The following is a 20,690-nucleotide window of genomic DNA, read 5'->3' as shown; positions in this document are numbered from 1 at the left end:
ACGTCTTGTATATTCAATTGCATGCATAATCTGTGCTAATTTGGATCGTTTATAAGCTTCTTTTTTATCAAAATAATCAAAAGAATTGATTCTTTTCAAATCAATCTCTTTACAACTACTTTCTACTCCACTACTAATATTAATTATTCTACCACCTTCTTTAGATTTTTGTAATAAAGGTGTTAAAAGTTCAGTAAGTACAAAATGTCCAAGATAATTTGTTTGCCACGTTACTTCACATTGATCAACTGTTAACTCAAATTTTGGATGATACTTTATATCTGCGTTATTAATAAGAATATCAATAACTGCCTCATCTATAATTATATTTTAATAAAATATTTTATAATAAACAATAAATACCTTTTTTTAATTTATCAACAGATTCTTTAATTGAAGATATATTTGTAAAATCACATTCAATAAATCTTATGGGTGTGTGTCCGCGATTATTTCTTCGCATATCATAGCTAGCATCCACAGCTTTATCTAAACTAGGACAAAAGACATAAACTCTCCCTCCTCTAATATAAAATTCACGCATTAGTTGTACCCCTATTTCAGAAGCAATATCAGTAATAACTATAACTTTATTTTCAACAGTCACATTTTCATTAAAGCGTTTCCCTTTAAATTTCCCTTTAAAAAGCAATCTTAAAAAACAAAGTACTGAAACTGAAAGTGTTACACCAACAATAAAATTAGGCATTTCAAAAAACTTTTAGCTTTTTTTTTAAAAGAATCTAGTAGTGGAATATATATAATGTTAATGTTACGAAATAATAATGTTAATGTTACGAAATAATAATGTTGAATATATTTTTTAGCAAATTATTTTATATAGAAAATTGTTGGATAAATGTCGTACTTAAGGCAAATTTACTTTTCCAATAATCATATCATTATAATTTTAATAATACTATCATTAGAAAATTTTTTTCTACTGATGTATTATAACAAAATTGTATTAAAAAAGTTTATGTTGATGGTAGTTGGAAACAAAATTTAAAAAATGGTCGTGATGTAAATTTATTTATATATATATAAAATATTTGATTATTTATTTTTTTAAGTATGGAATTCTATATCCTATATATATATAGAAGATAAATGATCTTCAAAAAATAATTTTTTCATTGAGATATTACAGCATAAAGATAAAAAAGTAGCATCAATAATCTTTGCTCAAAATTGTTGTTTCAATTGATTTTGAGAAAAACAATTATGATTAAGTTAAAGAAAGGTCGGATAAACCGTTTTCCATATTAACATGTTAAAAAATAATTTTGAAGCAAGATATAAGCTTCTGAAATTGGACTAAAACTTTTTTGAATTATTTTAACTTTTAATGTTACATAACTTTTTAAAAAATCAATTTATCAAAAAAAGAAAAAAAGTACTCCTGGAGAATTTGAAGTACTATTAGGTTTCTGTAGCTTTATTCGTTCTTGAGATAATCAAAAAATAAATTTTTTTTTTCATCAAAAAAATTATTAATTAGCTATAACTTTTTATAAAGTAACTTTTTTAATAAGATGATGGGGTGAAAAATTATATAATTTTTGAAGACCTTTCAAATAAAATTAGTTTCATCAAAAAATATATATTGGCTCCAGAGATATAGCCAAAAAAAAAATATTTAAAATTAAGTTTTTGAGAAAAAAAACGGCTGGGGCAAATTTAAATTACTACAATTTGATATCAGATTCATGAAAAAATTTTATCATTTGATATAAAAGATTCACTAAAATAAAAAAATTTTTTTTTCGAAAAAAAAATATTTCTGTATAAATTTTTGAAAAAATGTTAGTTAAACTAAAAATTTTAAAATTGTTAATAAGACTTTAATTACGCATTTATTAATTCTCTTTTGTTTGAAATAAGTTTCATTCAAAAAAAATCTTTCATTTTTGAGATATGACGAAAAGAAAATGTGATGTTTTTTTTTGTAATTTTTTCAATTTTTTTTTCAAACGTGAAAAAATAATGTTTAAAATAAATTTTTTAAGGTAAATAAAAAAGGATCACGGAGTAATTTTGTTGGCTTCAATTTAAGATAAAAATCAAGAAAAAATATTGTGATTTAATATATGAAACCCGTAGCAGACTGATTTCACTTTGCAAAAATTTTTTTGAATATATGTTTTACCAAAATTTACATATGCTTTATATCATATATATATATGTAAAATTTTGTATATACTATATTATGAATAATTTTTTTTGTATCATTTTTAAATATAAAATATTTTAATAATTTTATATATATTATACGTGTATGTTATGAATTAAATATTACCATTTATATTTATTAATTTTATATATACTATATATTAACATTAAATTATATATAATGAAATATTTAACAAAAAAAATGGTTCTTTTTTATTAGAACGCCGCCATATACTGATTTAATAAAATTAACATATAAAAATTATTTTTTATTTGCATATTAAAATATTATATAATAATTTTTTAAAGTTATTATAAATTATTAAAATAAAATAAAGTTTGATTTTTTTAATAAAAAATGAATATAAATTAATAAAAAAAAGGTAATTGATATTTGATTTTAATAAATAATTTTATAAACAATAAAAATTGAATTTTTTTGGTAAAAAATAAAGAAAAAAAAGGTAAATGATCTTTAATTTGTACTAAACAATTTTTTTTTTCAAAATTATGAATATTATAAAATGTCGCTAAAAATAGCGCAGGAATATTGTTTTGAAGGGATTTGCAGGGAAACACGAAGAAGCATGTTAGAAGGCAACATGTATGAATTTACATGGAGGGAAAATAATAAAAATAATGAATTTGAGTCCATGTTAAGGGTCATTTGTTTTTTTCATGAATTTTTAAGTGAAAACAAAGTTTTTTTTCAACTTTTTTTAAGTTACAAAGAGGGATTGGATAAAAATCTCTTCCCTTAAAATTTTATAAAAAAAGAAAACTTTTGAGGGGAGTTATGGGTATTTAAAAATGGCGGGGTTCAAATCATAAAGTACCAAAAAATTTGTTAATTAGTCTTAATCTTTCAAAGAGTACATTTTTCGATTTGATAATAAAATGAAAATTTATGTAGTTCTTTAAGATCTTTCAGTTAAATTTAGTTTGGCTTAAAAATAATTTACGGGTTTTGAGATATGATAAAAAAATAACTTAAAAATTTAAAAAAAAAAGCTAATTATTAGTACTATGTTGAGAAATAACCTTTTTTTTCTATGAATACACAAAATTCTGGAATTAATAATAGAGATAAACGTATGAATTTTAATAATTCACAATAAATCTATTGCAAAATGTAATTTAAAATATTAGTTTTGTTTATGAAACTACTTTATTACTATATAAAAAAAAATACAATAATATTACTACATTACATTCCAATATATATTTTTAATACAATACTCTACATTTTTAAAATATAAAATATACATTTTTTGGTTTTATATTTTGTGACTTTGTAATGCATTAAAAAATATTTATTAAGAAAAAAATAATTATAATGGGTATAAAAATATTACAAAAATGTTTTCATAATTTAAATAATAAATACATTATTATAAATCATAAAATTAATTTATATTATAAAAAAATTAAAAAAGAGATATACTTAATAGAAAATTTTTTCTAAATGTATTATATTTCAAAAAATATAAAAAAGATGAATTTTTAAAAATCAATACAAAAATTTTATTTTTTTTTAATCAAAAAATTTACCAAAATATAAAAAAATAAAGAAATATTTTTAATAATAAAAAAATAATTACTATTCTAAATGTTTCTTAATTAAAAAACAACACAGAGAAAAAAACGCTCATTTTTGATTCTCTTAGATCAATTTAATATATACAAAAAATCATTTTCAGTCCTCAATATTTTATGAATATTCATATTTTGAATTCAAAAATTTGTCTATTAAAATGGCTCTTTTGTGTTAAACGATGCGACGCTTTTTCTATATGTAAATATAAAAAAGGTATTATATTTTTTATCATAATAAATAAAAGTTTTTATTATTTTTTTTACATTTTGTTAATTAGTAAAAAATTTGAATAATTTTTTTGGTTCAATTTTGCATGTACCAGATTGATCTAAGAGGATCAAAAATGAGCGTTTTTTTCTCTGTGAAGAAGAGTAAAAAAAATTAAATATTTGATAACATTTTTTCTCGCTCAATTTTCGGTTTTATTTATTTTCGTATTTTTTTTTCTGAATAAATTACGCCAAGACAAAATGGTAATTTTTTTTTTCATAATCAATCAAATGGATAAAAATTAGTGTTAATTCAAAAAATATTTGTTTCTCTCGTATGGAAATGAAATAGGAAAGACTTTGGTAAAGTGAATAATTACGGTGTGAATCTCTCTTGTGGCGAATTTTTTTTTGGGACAATTGAAATGAATTCTATAAGTTAAAAATCTTATATGTGTACGCGCGCTCTTTATTTATATTTTGATAATCTCTTTTTATTAATATTATTATTGTCATTATTATTGTTTAATTTTAGGGGTTTTTATGGTAAATTTATTTTAAATTATTTGTGTTTGATAATCACTTATCTCATAAGGAAATTTCCCAAAAACTTATTAAAAATTTACTGTAAATTGATTTGGAAAGTAGACAAGAGGTCGATTTTTTTTTTATTTAAACACATTGTTGTTTTTTTTTGGAGCTATCAATTAGAGATACTTTTACCAAAATAATGGATATATTTGGTGTGTTCGAAGATTCTGCAGAAAACAAAAATTTTCAAGAAGAAAGTGTGAGAACGCTACAAAAGACGTTTGGTGATTTTTCATTAAAATCTAGTAGCGACTTTTCTGTTAAGCGTTATCCTCTTAGAATTCCAAGTTTTACATCTAATAATGATGATCATCTTTATGATTTTGAAACAAATACTCTTGAAACAAAAATTTCAAAAAAAGACATGGTGGAATTTCAAGAAAAGGTTAGTAAAATTTTTCTACGTAATTCTGGGGTGGTTTTGCCTCAGGAAAAAGTTACACCATCAGAAATTCATGCAAAACTCGTCAGGCACAATGATGTAAGATGGGGCGATACAGTTACTATTGTTAATGTTATTAGCCCACATTTGATTTTTGTGCGACGTCCTACTTCAACATACAAAAATTTCCAATTCCATTTACCATATGATTTAGAAAAAATTCAATGGGTTGACGATGAAACAACAAATCTTAATAATCCAAAATTCTTAAATTTAAGAGATTGTGTTGGTTATTATGTTTTAGCACCGTTAATGGAGGATGTTTATGTTAGAGCACGAATTATTGAAGTTAATGAGAATAGAGATTTTGTGAAAGTAATTTATATTGATCATGGATCAATTGCATGGCTTAATAAGGTATAAAAATATTTTTTACACTAATGTTATTATATTTTTTAGGCATCTTTAGCAGTTATGGATACATATCTTTTCAAATTCCGTTGGCAGATCAGACCAATTGCTTTGAATAATATATATCCTTACAATAAAAATGTTTCAACAGATGTTGTATGGAATCATGAACAAATTGAAGCAGTTAAAGATGTTTTGTCAAATTATTCTTTATATAAGTTTTATCATTATGAGAGATTAAAAAGATTATATGCTGCAGACATTGTTACTGTTGAATTATTTCAAAATGATGGTGATACTATATCTTCAAGTATAAATGAAATTTTAATTCACAAATATAACCATTTATTTTACAAAATTGATACTCATTATAATCCAATTTCTAATGTTCTAATTGACATTTCACATAATTGTGATGAAAAATTAGATATTAGTAGTATGCCTTTATGGAAATTAAATTTTCCTCCTCCTGAAAAAATAAGTAGACTATCAAATAATTATACATTCATAAGAGATGATGGAATAAGCGGATTTACTCCTGATTTTTGGACAGTAAAAAAATTGAAAGACAACAATTATTTTATAAATGATGATTGTCTTATTGTATTTTTGCAATCTCCAATGAACGATTCTCACCCATTAAGATTAGGAGGATATTTAATTTCTTCTGATAAAATAAGTCAATTAAGAGAAAAAGCTATAAAAGAAGGAGAAAATAGTTTGGAAAAAATAAAAATTAGACGTTTATTATCAGAATTATGCCATGAAACAAGAAAAAATATATTTGAAAAATTAAGAAAATACGGTGAACAATACAATGATCAATGTAAAGATGCTTCTATTACATTAGATGATTTACTTACAGAATGGGAAAATGATAGACCATTTTATATTGTTACAGAACGACTGGTAAAAGATGATGAGTATATGTTTTTTAGAGCAGAAGTAACAGGTTTCTATCATCAAATAAATTATTCTTTATTAAGAATTCGTTATCTGGATTTTAATGGATCCGGTGTATGTTGTATGCATGAGGCATATAAACTTTCAAAATATCTTGCTGATGATATGCCTTTTAATATTGGTTTTTACTGTGAAGATATTATAGTTAAAAATGAAAATATTACTGAAGATAATGGAGATTTTAGAGAATTAGTAAATAACATTAATGAAAAATTGCCTTTTGGTGAACCTATTTTGATAAAACTTAATTTGAATGATAACAAAGAAGATTATCCAAATAAAAATATTTTTTCAAATTTTCCTATGATTATTGATTCTATGTTCCAGACTGATTTCAAGATTAGAGGAATGTGGAAAATAAATTATTTAGATGAAAATGGAATTTTTGCAACAGAACCAATAAAGTTTAATAATATTTCTCAAAAGTATAATGAATGTTTTAAAGAGAAAAAATCATTAAACATAAATACTGTACTTGACTTCTATACAAGGGAAAATTTTAATAAATTTAAACGTAATGATTATAAAATGTAAATTTATTTTTTGTATTATATTTATTTTTGTAAATTTGTAGTATATTAATCAAATTTTATACCAATATATAAACTAATAAAAAAACTAATTTTTAAAAATGTCAACAATATCTAGTTCCCCTAGTCCTTCATGTAATATCGATAAAAAAATTACATTTGAAGTTCCATTAGAAGATGGAGATTCACTAGGTGTAACAATAAATCAAAATTTAGTCATAGTTAAAATTTTAAAAAGATCAATAGGGGAAAAATTTTTACAAATTGGTGATATTATAATCTCATTAAATGGTACTCTTATAAAAGATTCATCTACTTTTTATAATATGTTAGATGCTATTGAAACTAAAGTAATTATAACAATAAAAAGAAATGATACAAGAACAAGGGAAATGTTATTAAAAGTTCAGATACCAGAAAATAGAGAAGTGAACATTTCAAGAAAAAGTGGATATGAATATTTTTTGGCAACATTATCAGTATCTAATGAAAGAAAATTAGGTATAGGTATACGTCATTTTGGTAATAAAGTTATCGTTTCAAAATGTGAACTAGGATCAATATCTGATGAAATTTTTATACCAGGAGACAGAATTTGTGATGTTGAAGGTATTCCTGTTTCAGATAAAAACGTATGCAAAAAATTAATTATTAAATTTTTACAAGTAAGTAAAAAGAATTTAAAATGATTTTTATATTTTTAGATGAAAAATGTAGTAACATTAGTTATTGAAAGACCAGATTCTGAAATAGCAGAAAACTGGATTAATAAAGTTTTATCACAGAAAAATGACAGTAATCCTAGTTATAGAATGAATACTGATGTTCAAAGGATAGCAGCACAAGAACGGCAAAAAATAAAAGCATATGAAAAACCAACAAAATCTATATTATCCACCAATTCTAATCAAAATTCAAAAGGGATTAAATTTGAAGAAGATGTTTTGGAATACTATATTGTTTCTGATAACGAAGGAAAGGAACTTAAAAAAGTAAAGAAATAATTCAATAAATAAACTTATATATCACTTAATATTTAATGTAAAATTTACTAATCATATCAATTAATTTATTTATCTTGTCAAATTAAAAAAAAATTTATATATATTAATTTTAAAATTATATCTTTAACATCCAAAAAATTGTTATAATAATTTTGAAATTTGTAGATACTATGTAAAGGAGTCGCGGTCTAAGTGATATAACATTTATTTTTACGTGTTAAAAATTTCAATTAATTAGTTACTTAAATTTTAATAATAATTATTATTAATAAAAACTTTACTATATTTTTAATAAATTTTTTTTTCTATTTTACAGTTATAATTTTAAGTTTATTTATTATATTTTATAATTTAAAAAAAAAATTTCAATTAAGAACAATATGGATAGTAATAACTATGGTTATATTTTAATAGATATAACTAATCAAATAAGAGATTCTTTTATAGAACATGAAATTATTATAAATCATTTATTTGATTTATTAAAAACACCAAGATCTTCTGATGATTTACAATTTGAATTATGTGACTTGCTTGGTTTTGAACGATTTGAATTGATTTCGTTAATATTAGAAAATCGTGATAGTATATTAAAAGAATTATCACAATCAGAACATGAAAAATTAAAAAAAATAAATCGTATAAATGAAATAAAAAATTCAACAATTACTATGAAAAATTCTTTAGCTGGTTCAAACTTTTCTTTTCAAGTTAAAGAAGATACAAAATTAAAGAAGGATGTTAAAAAATTAGAAAAAAAATTTAAAAAAGAAATGAAAGAATTGTATAAAAATGTTGGAGCTGATGAGAGAAAAGATATTGAACTTGCCATTCAAGAGTCATTAAAAACTAATGATGATTTAATATTATATACGGATAATTTTTGTGATATTATTGATAATCATAAAGAGAATAATGTAAAATTACCTTATGTTTTTAGTGATGCAAGAAATTCAAATCGTATAACAATGTTAATGTCTGGTTATAAAATGACATTACCTAAAGGATCAACGAGAAAAGATTTTCCAACATATGAAGAAGTTACAATTCCTGGAATTTCTAAAAATGATACACCAGAAAATGATGTTGATTCAAAATATACAAAATTACGTGTCTCAGAAATCGATCCATTTTGTGCCCGTGGTTTTTTAAAATTTAAATATCTCAATATAATTCAATCAATTGTTTATGAACAAGCATATAATACTAGTGAAAATCTTTTAATTTGTGCTCCAACTGGAGCTGGTAAAACAAATATTGCAATGCTTACTATTATGAGATGTATTTCTGATCATCGTGATGATTGTGGTAATATAAATAAAGGAGATTTTAAAATAATTTATATATGTCCAATGAAAGCATTAGCAAGTGAGATGACTGAAAGTTTTGGGAAACGTTTAGCACATTTTGGTTTACAGGTAAAAGAATTGACTGGTGATACAAATTTAACAAAAAAAGAAATGGATAGTACTAATATGCTTATATTAACACCAGAAAAATGGGATGTAATAAGTAGAAAAAGTAACTCCAGTGATGAAAGTGGTAGTTTTTTTAATTCAAATGTTAAACTAATGATTATTGATGAAGTTCATTTATTAAATGATGAAAGAGGTGCTGTAATAGAAGCAATTGTGGCAAGAGCATTACGTGAAATGGTAATATGTCAAAAAAAAATAAGATTTGTTGGTTTATCAGCAACATTACCAAATTATGAGGATGCTGCAGAATTTTTACATGTTGATAAAATGAAAGGATTATTTGTATTTGATGACAAATTTCGACCAGTTCCCCTTGAAATGTCTTTTATTGGTGTTAAAAAACAGGTTATAAAATTTGTTAAAAATTCAAAGGTAAATGAAAAAAAAAATGGTACCACTGATACTCCTGTTATTCCTGATCATATACAAGTTAAACCACCTACTAAAGATAAGCCAAATATTAGTACAGAAGATATGTTAGATATGATTACATATGATAAGGTAAAAAATTTTGTTAACAAAAAACAACAAGTTTTGGTATTTGTTCATGCAAGAAATGCAACATGGAGATTAGCTGAAACATTTAGAGAATTAGCTGTAACTAATAATGAATTAGATGATTTTTTAGTTAATAATATTTATGATCCTGAGTATGTTTTGGCAAAAAAGAAAGTTGAAAAAGCAAAAAACAATCGTTTGTTAGAATTATTTTGTTTAGGTTTTGGTATTCATCATGCTGGAATGCAAAGATCTGAAAGAAACTTAATAGAATCAATGTTTTTAGCTGGACATATTAATGTATTATTTTGTACTGCAACACTTGCTTGGGGTGTTAACTTACCGGCATCTGCTGTTGTTATACGTGGAACAGATGTCTTTGATTCATCTAAAGGAGCAATGTCTGATTTGTCTATTCTTGATGTTCAACAAATTTTTGGTCGAGCAGGACGTCCTCAATTTAATGAATCAATGGGTTATGGTGTAATTATTACTCATCATTCAAAAATGGATAAATATTTAGGTATGTTATCACATTCACTTCCAATAGAGTCACAATTTGTAAATAAAATTTTGGATAATCTTAATGCAGAAATTTCTCGTGGAAGTGTAACAAATATCAAAGAAGCTATTAGTTGGATACGTTCTACTTTTTATTATATTAGAGCAAAAATAAATCCTCTTGTTTATGGTATTAGTTATAATGAAAAAAGACAAGATCCTGATTTAGAAAATCATTTAACACAATTAGTTTATAGTGCTGCTAAAAAATTAGATAATTTACATATGATTGTTTTTGATTCAATAAATGGATTTATGTCTCCAACTGATTTAGGTAGAATTGCTAGTAATTTTTATGTATCATCAGATACAATGGAAGTTTTTTTGGCTGATAGACATATGGAAAATATTACACTTGAGCCGCAAATGACTGAGGGTCAAATTTTATCATTACTTTCAGAAGCTGCAGAATTTAATTCTCTTAAAATACGTGATGATGATATTGAAGATTTACAATATATTAAACAAAATGTTTGTAAATTTAAAGCAAAATGTGATTTAACATTTGTATCCGGTAAAGTTAATATTTTACTTCAAGCTTACATATCTAGATTTCAAAGTAAAAATTTTACTTTGAATGGAGAAACTATGTATATTATTCAAAATGCTCCTAGATTATGTCGTGCATTATTTGAAATTTCACTTAAAAAAGGTTGGTTACATACAACGGTTAAATTTTTAACATTAACAAGATGTATTGAAAATCGTTTATGGTATTTTGATTGTCCTTTAAGGCAATTACAAGGTATGTATAATGAAACTATATTAAGAAAATTAGAACAAAAAAATCTTTCATATTATGATTTATATGAGATGGAAGAAAAAGAGATAAGTCAATTATTAAGAGTTGATGCTAAAAAAGTTTATGATGGAATACATTTATTACCTATGTTAGAAATTGAAGGAACAGTAAAACCTATAACACATTCAATAATTCAAATAAATGTTATTTTAAAATCAATGTTTAATTGGAGTGATAAATTATTTGGTAATGATATATCTACTCCATTTTGGTTATTTATTGAAAATGTCAATGAGAATAGAATTCTTCATCATGAATTAATAAATTTTCCTAAAAAAAAAGTTTATGAAAAAGAAAATTTAGAGTTGACTATAACAATACCAATAAATGATAATGAAACAAATGATTGTTATCAGATACGTATTGCACATAATTATTATTTAGTTGAAGATTACTGTTATCCTATTTCTATGCATAATTGTATTTTTCCTATTTCAAATATGACACATACAGATTTGTTACCATTAGATCCATTACCAATTAAGGCATTGAAAAATCCAAATTATGAAAGTTTATATAACTTTGAATATTTTAATCCAATTCAAACACAATTATTTTTTAAACTTTATCATACTTCTGATCATGTTCTTATTGGTGCACCAACAGGATCAGGTAAAACATTATGTGCTGAATTAGCCATTTTTCATACATTAAATAAAGATAATATTAAAAGAAAAATTGTTTATATTGCACCATTAAAAGCTTTAGTTCGTGAAAGAGTAGATGATTGGAAAAGTAGAATGGAAAAACAGTTAAATATTAGTGTTGTGGAAATTTCTGGTGATTATACACCATCTTCAAGAGTATTAGAAAATGCATCAGTTTTAGTAACAACACCTGAAAAATGGGATGGTATTATGAGATCATGGGAAACTAGAAGATATGTTAGAAATGTAGATTGTGTTATTATTGATGAAATACATCTTCTTGGTGTGGAACGTGGAGCTGTTGTTGAGGCATTTGTTACACGTCTTAAAATGATTAATGAAAAAAGAAGAAAAGCAGCAATAAAAAATATTGAAGAAATTCGTATAATTGGTTTATCTACAGCATTAGCAAATGCTGGAGATGTAGCAGAATGGTTAGGTGTTAATGAATATGGATTATTTAATTTTAGATCTAGTGTTAGACTTGTTCCTATATCTATTCATATTGCTGGATTTCCAGGTATACATTATTGTCCAAGAATGGCATTAATGAATAAACCAGCTTTTAATGCTATTAAAACATATTCACCTAAAAAACCTGTTCTTATTTTTGTTGCATCAAGAAGGCAAACAAGAATCACTGCACAAGCTTTTATACCATTACTTTCTTTAGAATCTGATCCAACACAATGGGTAAATATGACAACAGAAGAAATGGAAATTTTATTAGCAACAACAAAAGATGAATATCTTCGTTTAACATTACCATTTGGTATAGGTATGCATCATGCTGGATTAAGTAAAAATGAAAGAGTTATGGTAGAAAAATTATTTGTAGAAAAAAAAATTCAAATTCTTGTAACAACAGCAACACTTGCCTGGGGTATTAATTGTCCTGCTCATCTTGTTATTGTTAAAGGTACTGAATATTATGATGGTAAAAAAGGAAGATATGTAGATTTTCCTGTAACAGATATAATGCAGATGGTTGGACGTGCTGGAAGACCACAATATGATCAATCTGCTGTTGCTGTAGTATATGTACAGGATATTAAAAAAAATTTTTATAAAAATTTCCTTTATCAACCATTTCCAGTAGAAAGTAGTTTATTAGAATATTTACCAAATCATATAAATGCTGAAATTTGTGCTGGAATTATTAAAAATAAACAAGATGCAATGGATTATTTATCTGGTACATATTTTTATAGAAGACTTTTTAATAATCCAAGTTTTTATGGTCTTGAAGAAGCAACAAAAGAAGGTTTGATAGCATATCTTGTTGATGTTATAGATAATTGTCTTCAAAAATTAATTGATTCATGTTGTATTAAAATTTCAAATATTGATAAAACACATTTTAAATCTACACCTTATGGTAAGATAGCTTCTAACTATTATCTTCAACATACATCCTTAAAACATATGTTAGATGAAATTGGTCCTAATTCAACAATAGAAGAGTTACTTCAAATTATGTCTGATATGCCTGAATATAGTGAAGTACCTGTGAGACACAATGAAGATTTATTGAATGAGGAAATTTCACGTCAATTACCTCTTAAACTTGGAAAATATGCTACATTTGATTCATCTCATACTAAAGTATTTTTAATGTATCAAGCACATTTAAGTCGTTTTCAATTACCTGTTGATTATAGAACAGATTTAAGAAGTTGCCTTGATTCATGTTTACGTATTATTCAAGCAATGTATGAGTATTCATATGTAAGAGGTTACCTTAAAACATCTATAAATGTTTTAATATTACAACAAATGATAATTCAAGGACGATGGCATTATGATCATTATTTACTTTGTCTACCTTACTTTGATAATTCTAGTGTATTAAGTTTAGGAGAACATTTTACTATTCCTCTTTTACAAAAACATTTAAAACTTGATAATATGGAAAAAATTGATGATAATATTAGAAATAATGCTTTTGCATTTTTTAAAAAAAAGACAATTTTAGATTATACAGAAATTAAAAAAATAATTGATATTTTAATTAGATATCCAATTATAAGTGTTGATAAATTATCAATTTCACCATTAATGAAAAGAAATTTAATAATTCCAAGTATAACAACAAATTTTAAAAATGGTGAAAAAATTAGCCTTACTTCAAATACCTCCTATTCAATTAATTTAAAATTATCTTTTTCTTCTGTTTCTAAATTTGATAACAATATAGTTTATTCTAAATTTACCAAACAAAAGATGCCAGGATATATAGTTATTTTGGCTAATTCAACAAATGAAGAATTTTTAGCTACCACTAGAATAAATTCAGGACGTGACACATCTATTTGTAAACTTTTATTTACAACACCAAAAATATATGGAGTCTTCCGTTATACAATATATATTTTTTCAGATTCATATTTGGGTATTGATCAAGAGTATAACTTTTTGGTTAATATACAATAAAACTTATAAAATAAAAAGATTTCTAAAATAAATAATGTTTATAAAATAAAAATATTGTAGTAATATATGATAAGAATAAATTACTTAATTTAGTTTTTCTTACTTAATGATACTTTACTATACAAAATAATAAAAAAAAACTAAATTACTATTAAAACTGATAAAAGAAAAAAAAATAATATATAATATATATATGTAATTTATTTAGACTAATATAAAAGAAATTCGCTTTCAAATGGGAGTTAAAATAGTTAGCTTTATTTTTTTAAGATGTTCATTACACTATTATGCAATTAAGCGACATATTCATATGTCTTGTTATCTTTATCATTTCGTTTAAGAAAATCTCTTTCAATCAAAGTCTCAATACATTTTTTAATTGTTGAAATTTCAGGTCTGAATCGTTTACAAAGAACATTTGTAACCTAAAATATTATATAATAAAACTAAAATATATAAATATTATAAAACTTACCTCAGTAATTAAATTGTTATGATTAAGACTTTTTCTAGCTTTCATAACACGGACAATTGCCGCATCAATTTCAGCTTTACGGTCACCTTCCAAAACTTCTTTTGTTTTTCTTCTTTCAGTTTCATTCTCAACCTCTGTTTTACCAGTTACATTTGTAATACGAATTTTAGCAAACTTCGATGTAAAATTGTCATTTACCGTAAACTCATCTGTATATTGTATTTCTTTGCCATTTCCTACAACTCTTGTAAGAATTCTTTGATTAGCTTTTCCCATTGACACAGACATTAAAGCTCTCTTAAGCTCTTTTTCTGGTAATTTTGTAGAATCTTTTAATTCTTTAAAAGTTAGCCTTTCATTTTTATTAAATTCAAGAAGCATTAACATATGTATTGTTGAAACAATAAGAATCTTTGTTTCTTTACGAATATTAAGATTACCAGAAGTACTATTTTCCAGCTGACTTTTGTCATCATTTTTAATTTTGTTATAAAAAGTTACTTTAAGCTCTGCAGTACCCAAACCCCAGTGTAACTTCAGCTTTCGACTTTTAAATTTATGTGTATAAAATGTACTAAAATGATTAAAAGCAGAAGTCAATTCTGAAGGAATATTTACAACCTCCTCACCAATTGATGAAGGCCAATTTATAGGTTTCAAGACCCTTATAGTCAAATCTATACCACTAGATGATGGACTATTTTGACAATATTCTTTATATGTTGTTTGAATTAATTGTGCTGCTTCAATATCCTGAAACATTCCATCCATTTTACTTGTAAAACTTCCACCACATTCATGTTTAATCTTATCTACGACATGTTTTTCAGAATAATCTAATGCTGTTTTAGAATGTAAAAGTCGTTTTGATAAATGTTTTCGATAATATGCTTCAAACATATCTTTATCAACAATATATTTGAATAAAATCATTGCTTTGGAAGTTGCGGCTTCAATGTCACCCTCTTGTTCTTTAAGATGTTTTTTTAAGCGATCATCAATATATAAAGATAAATATTCAGGAGTCTTTTTTGAAAGATTAACAAAATATTCAAAATCTTCTATTAAAGATCTTTTTATTTGTTCATCTCGATGAAATGCGTTAATAAGAAAATTTTCACAACGATCTCTTAATCCAATTAAATTTTCTATTAACTTTACAGGTGTAACGACAGCCTGACCGTCATCACCTACTTTATCAAATGAATTTACATAATATTCGCCAGTTTCTCGAACATACTGACTTAGACATTTGACTGTATTTTCAATACCTGTAGGAACATTTTTAAAAAGACTATACATATTAGCTAATTGTGGAAGCATATCATTCTTTAATAAATATAACATTCCTGAATTCTCCATGTTTATAATTGTATGAATATGATTTTTGACTAAAACTTCATTTAAATCTTGCATTAACTTTTTTTCAGTAACTTTATCTAAGTACAATTCAGCAAATTCACATTCTTTTTTTAAAATTTCCTGAACATTTTCTACATATAAATCGGCACTATTATCCATTAACATTTTTTGACTTTTATGTTCATAATATATTTTTGTATCTTTAAGAAATTCTTTTTCAAATAACTGTTCATATAAACTTCTATCACTAGAATTTCCCATATGAAGTAACATTTTACACGCATCTTTTAAAGCAACTTTATCAATAAATTCATTATTTCTCTCACTTTTTACCATAGAAAGAATTATATTCGATAAGTTATCTGCAACATGTGACTGTTCCAAAACGTATTTTCTAAATGTTTGAATACCAGTAATATAAATTCCTGGATGACCTGAATTTGGAATATAAACACGATCCATATACATTAAAATATCACGAATAAGATGCATTGCAATAGAATGTTCAGACCATAATTTATTTAATGTTCCAAGAAAGTTATCATTCCAAGAATCATTCAACCTTTTAAGTACACGTTGCTTTACATGATTTTCAAGAGTTAGTTTCAAACCATTATATAATTTATCACCATGTTTTGACAATACCATTACATAAGCATTCCTGTATAATTCTTCAAAACTTAAACCTGAATTATTTTGGTTTAAAATTTCTGTTATGGCTTTTCTTAATAAATCCCATGATTGAATGTGTTGGGTGGGATCAGATACAGGCTAAATACAATTTAAAAATAAACAATATATTTATATATATATTTATAACCTACCTGAAAAGATCGAATTCTCATAATAAAATTTCGATGATTTACTATTAATGCTATAAATATAACTGTTTACAATTAGTTAGTAATAAGTTAGAAAAATTTTTAATATTAAAAATGCGTTATCATTAAGAAAATAAAAAACATATTAATTAAAATAATATTATATTTATTAATATAGCTCAAAAATTAGTATAAAAGAATTGTTTTATTGACAATCACTAATAACAATTTTCAAATTTTCTAGCCTTAATGTATCTTTTTGTTATAATACGTATAAACAAAAATATTAAATAAAACGCTTTTATTGATAGTATTAATAAAGTCTAAACTTATTTCCATATAAAATATATTCTTCTTTTAAGTAACTAATAAAAGTAATGTTCAAAAAGTTATCATAAGTAGTCGAAAAAAATATTTATATGACAAGTATCCATTTTATTATTGTTATTTCTTTTGATGCACATTCTTCCACGGCAATACTTTTCGTTTTAGGACATTTAAGTGTATTCGGTATTCTACAAAATAATTGTAAAGAAATTATTTTATTAATGGCTGCTGTTACAAGAAAGCGTAGACTTGTTACACTTCCATCTGAAGATGGTTCATTTAAAAATGTTGAAGAGACTGAAAAAGAAATAAAAAAAAGAATTACTTTGGATTCATTTAAACAATTTTATTATTGTCAAAAATTATACACCAAGAAAAGTTATACATATTTAAAAAAATATTTTCATGAAATGTTTAAAAATTCAGATAATTATACCAATAAATGTGATTTAAATATTTTGCATAAAATTTACATGGCAAAAGCAGCAAATGCATTGTTATTTAATTCAGATCCTGATGATAAAAATAAACTTGTATGTTTTAATAAATATTTATTTATTTTTACAATATTTTGTATTCCTAGGTATGTTATATTCCTCCTTTAGATGTTATTCATAGTTATCATTTACCTTCACATAGTTATCTTTTTTGTTTAAATACTTTTTTAATGGGTTATAAACCACATTGTCTTACTGAAAGATTTACATATGCGTCTTTAAAATATAGAAAATTTTATAAATTGTAAGTTACAAATTGTTTATTTATTTTTATTTTTTTTAAAGTCCTATTGAAATAAACAAAAATTATTTTAAGAACACAAAATATATATGGATAAGGGATAAATTCGGTGGAAATTTTTTATCAGATACTATGTGTGATAAAAATAAAAAATTACGTCATACACCACTAACTATTCAATTAAATTATCATACTTGTTTTGTTTTTTCAATGAAAAATATGTATGAAGATGCGATCATGTGCTTTCTTGGATATCCAATAAATAAGCCAGAATTTTTACCACCAAATACAGTTGATACTGCATTTCGTTCTTGTTTAAGCAACTTTTTAGTTTTACATTCTAAGATAATACCTGATATTCTTAATGCCATCGTAATTTGTGCAATGAAAAATTATTTTTCTGAGGCAAAAAGAAACATATTTTTTACTAAATTATTAGATTTTTGTAAACAAATTTTTCATTATGGAACAATGGAAATAAATGTTCCCCTATCATGTATTTTTAGTATTCTAACATATGATCTACATTTTAGACCTGAAATTGTAAATGAAAGCTATAGGGGAATAGAAATCAAAGATATTTATAGAATACGCTCATCTATGAACAAGTACAATGCTTTTCTTATAATGTCATCATTTATAGCATGGAAAAATGGCGAAATAGATTATGATAAATTACCAGTTAATTTATTTGAACAATTGAAATCTATTCTTGAAGAAAACGTAATTGACTATGTACCAGTATTAGATGCATTTATATGCATTATTTGTCGATTTGATTTAATAACGGACAATTTTTATATAGTATCAAATGCTGCAAAAAATTATCCAATTTTAGTTCCAAGGATTTCAACACGTTTATACCAGGAGAATCAACCACTTTTTGCAAAAATTATTGAACGTTCTATAGAACCACTTGTTGATTTACATCCTAGTCATGAGGCTTGGCTTATATATCTTAGGGAAAAATCTGATAAAATAGGAAGAAAAACAGCTCCAAAAGAATTATTAGAAGATATTAAAATAATTGTACAGTTACTTGATTATGGAGAATGGAGAAAAAATGAAGAATTGTGGTTGTTATTTAATGATTATTTATTTGTTAAAACTAAAAGGAAAAGGATAAAAGTTTTGAAAGAAGATTTTAAAATTTTATTTGAGGAACGTCGAAGTTGGTGGTCTAAATTTCATTCAGTTAGATTGTCAGAGGATACTGAGACTATCAGAACAAAGATTCTAACTTATATAAATGATCTTTTTGTTGATTAATTTTTTTTTTTAATTTTTATGAATTTTACATGAATTGTACACTATTGTTTTTATTTATTTTTTGTTACGTTTATAATAAAAATTTAATTAAAAATACATATTTTAAATTAATGTCAAATGGATAGAATTGTTTGTTGTGTAACCAAATATAATTTATATATAAATATAAATTGAAAAAATAGTATTTTAGTATAGTAAAAAAAAATTAACCTTTATGTATTTTTTTTTGTTATAAATAAAATTTATATTAAAATAAATAATTATTCTGTTGTGGTTTATTTGAAAAAAAAAATTTTTTTTTCTTTTTTTGTTGTTAACATTCTTATTATAGATTAATTAATGTTTATCTTATGTCTTAGTACGATTATTTTTTATAAAATGTCATATTTATGTTCACTTCTTAGCAAGGAATAACATATTTACATATAAAAGTATTTGTCAATATTTCTTGAAAAAAAAAAATAGTTCTTAGATAAAATATAAAATTATAACAATTAATTAATTTCATAGTTACTAATAAAATATTTTTTTTTACTACTAAAAAATTTAAAATGTTTAATTGCTTGACACGTGGTATATTGGATTGTTTTCAAGGGCCTAGTATAACAGTTACAAATAACTATTCACAATTAATTGAAAATAGATGTGGAATTAGATTAGATTCAAGAAATTCAGGTAAATTTTATATATGTAACAAAAAAAAAATTTAAACATTTAATTTTTTAGGTTCTGATGTTGTAATTTTAAAAAATGGAACCAGAATATGTGGTAGTGGTGGGGCTATTTCAAATATTCCAATAGAACAAAATAAGGCATATTTTGAAGTAAAAATTCAGCAATTAGGTTTGTTTTATAAATTTTGTTAATTTTGTAAAAAAAAATATATATTTATATAATTTTATTTTGTGTTCAGGAATTTGGGGTATTGGATTGGCAAATAGGAGTGCAAATTTTAATGAAATTCCATTAAAAGAAAATAGCTGGTTTCTTAAAGATGATGGTTCATTGTGGGGAAATGGAGAACATGTTGGAAAAGTTGATTTGTCTTTTGAAGAGGGTGACACAATAGGTGTTGCTTTTGATCATGTCGATTTAAAATTTTATCATAATTCTAATATTATAACGGATACAATAACATCTGTCCGAGGACAAGTTTTTCCTCTACTTTTTGTTGATAGTAATGCTATTCTTGATGTACGTTTCAAGTCGTTTCAAGTAAATCCACCACCCGGTTATGAAGAAATAATGGTGGAACAAACATTATTATAAAACCATTTTTAATAATTCTTTTTCGGGTTGTTTTTTTTATTTATTGATTTCTTTTTGTAATTTTCAAATAAAATCCTAATTTATAAAAGCTATATTTAGTTGATTTTTTTTTTCTTTTAACAATTTACTAAAAATTTTAAAAATATCTCTT

The 20,690-nt window shown here is 23.9% G+C and overlaps 6 protein-coding genes across 6 annotated transcripts in view; 4 read left to right on the top strand and 2 right to left on the bottom strand.

Moving 5' to 3' along the window:
* The window catches only part of SRAE_0000044200 (Dehydrogenase/reductase SDR family member on chromosome X), a gene marked incomplete at both ends in the record, with an annotated part of 859 nt that extends 315 nt beyond the window's left edge, over positions 1-544 (bottom strand). The window contains 2 exons of the mRNA XM_024646333.1: positions 1-317; positions 364-544. The exon at positions 1-317 is cut by the window's left edge and continues 315 nt beyond it. Coding sequence (XP_024500525.1) covers positions 1-317; positions 364-544 — 498 coding nt within the window. The remainder of the gene's footprint in view (positions 318-363) is intronic.
* A 4,164-nt stretch (positions 545-4,708) lies between these two features.
* SRAE_0000044100 (Tudor domain-containing protein) lies at positions 4,709-6,930 on the top strand (the record flags this gene model as incomplete). Its single annotated transcript, XM_024646332.1, has 3 exons — positions 4,709-5,368; positions 5,411-6,855; positions 6,900-6,930. The coding sequence occupies 3 exons, from the start codon at positions 4,709-4,711 to the stop codon at positions 6,928-6,930; spliced, it is 2,136 nt and encodes a 711-aa protein (XP_024500524.1).
* A 26-nt stretch (positions 6,931-6,956) lies between these two features.
* SRAE_0000044000 (Activating signal cointegrator 1 complex subunit 3) lies at positions 6,957-14,278 on the top strand (the record flags this gene model as incomplete). Its single annotated transcript, XM_024646331.1, has 4 exons — positions 6,957-7,520; positions 7,560-7,847; positions 8,025-8,039; positions 8,234-14,278. The coding sequence occupies 4 exons, from the start codon at positions 6,957-6,959 to the stop codon at positions 14,276-14,278; spliced, it is 6,912 nt and encodes a 2,303-aa protein (XP_024500523.1).
* A 293-nt stretch (positions 14,279-14,571) lies between these two features.
* SRAE_0000043900 (Cullin-3) lies at positions 14,572-16,960 on the bottom strand (the record flags this gene model as incomplete). Its single annotated transcript, XM_024646329.1, has 3 exons — positions 14,572-14,703; positions 14,754-16,886; positions 16,940-16,960. The coding sequence occupies 3 exons, from the start codon at positions 16,958-16,960 to the stop codon at positions 14,572-14,574; spliced, it is 2,286 nt and encodes a 761-aa protein (XP_024500522.1).
* Positions 16,961-17,484: 524 nt separating this feature from the next.
* Positions 17,485-19,270, top strand: SRAE_0000043800 (Hypothetical protein; the record flags this gene model as incomplete). The annotated part of the gene is made up of 3 exons (XM_024646328.1): positions 17,485-17,796; positions 17,847-18,004; positions 18,046-19,270. 3 exons carry the CDS (start codon positions 17,485-17,487, stop codon positions 19,268-19,270), a joined length of 1,695 nt encoding a protein of 564 aa, XP_024500521.1.
* Positions 19,271-19,821: 551 nt separating this feature from the next.
* Positions 19,822-20,539, top strand: SRAE_0000043700 (B30.2/SPRY domain and SPla/RYanodine receptor SPRY domain and Concanavalin A-like lectin/glucanases superfamily domain and SPla/RYanodine receptor subgroup domain-containing protein; the record flags this gene model as incomplete). Its single annotated transcript, XM_024646327.1, has 3 exons — positions 19,822-19,945; positions 19,997-20,113; positions 20,184-20,539. The coding sequence occupies 3 exons, from the start codon at positions 19,822-19,824 to the stop codon at positions 20,537-20,539; spliced, it is 597 nt and encodes a 198-aa protein (XP_024500520.1).
* Between the last annotated feature and the right edge of the window lie 151 nt (positions 20,540-20,690).

Source organism: Strongyloides ratti, scaffold srae_scaffold0000002, assembly GCF_001040885.1.
Source record: "Strongyloides ratti genome assembly S_ratti_ED321, scaffold srae_scaffold0000002".
NCBI lineage: Eukaryota > Metazoa > Nematoda > Chromadorea > Rhabditida > Strongyloididae > Strongyloides > Strongyloides ratti.
This window is presented reverse-complemented; position numbering and strand designations above follow the sequence as displayed.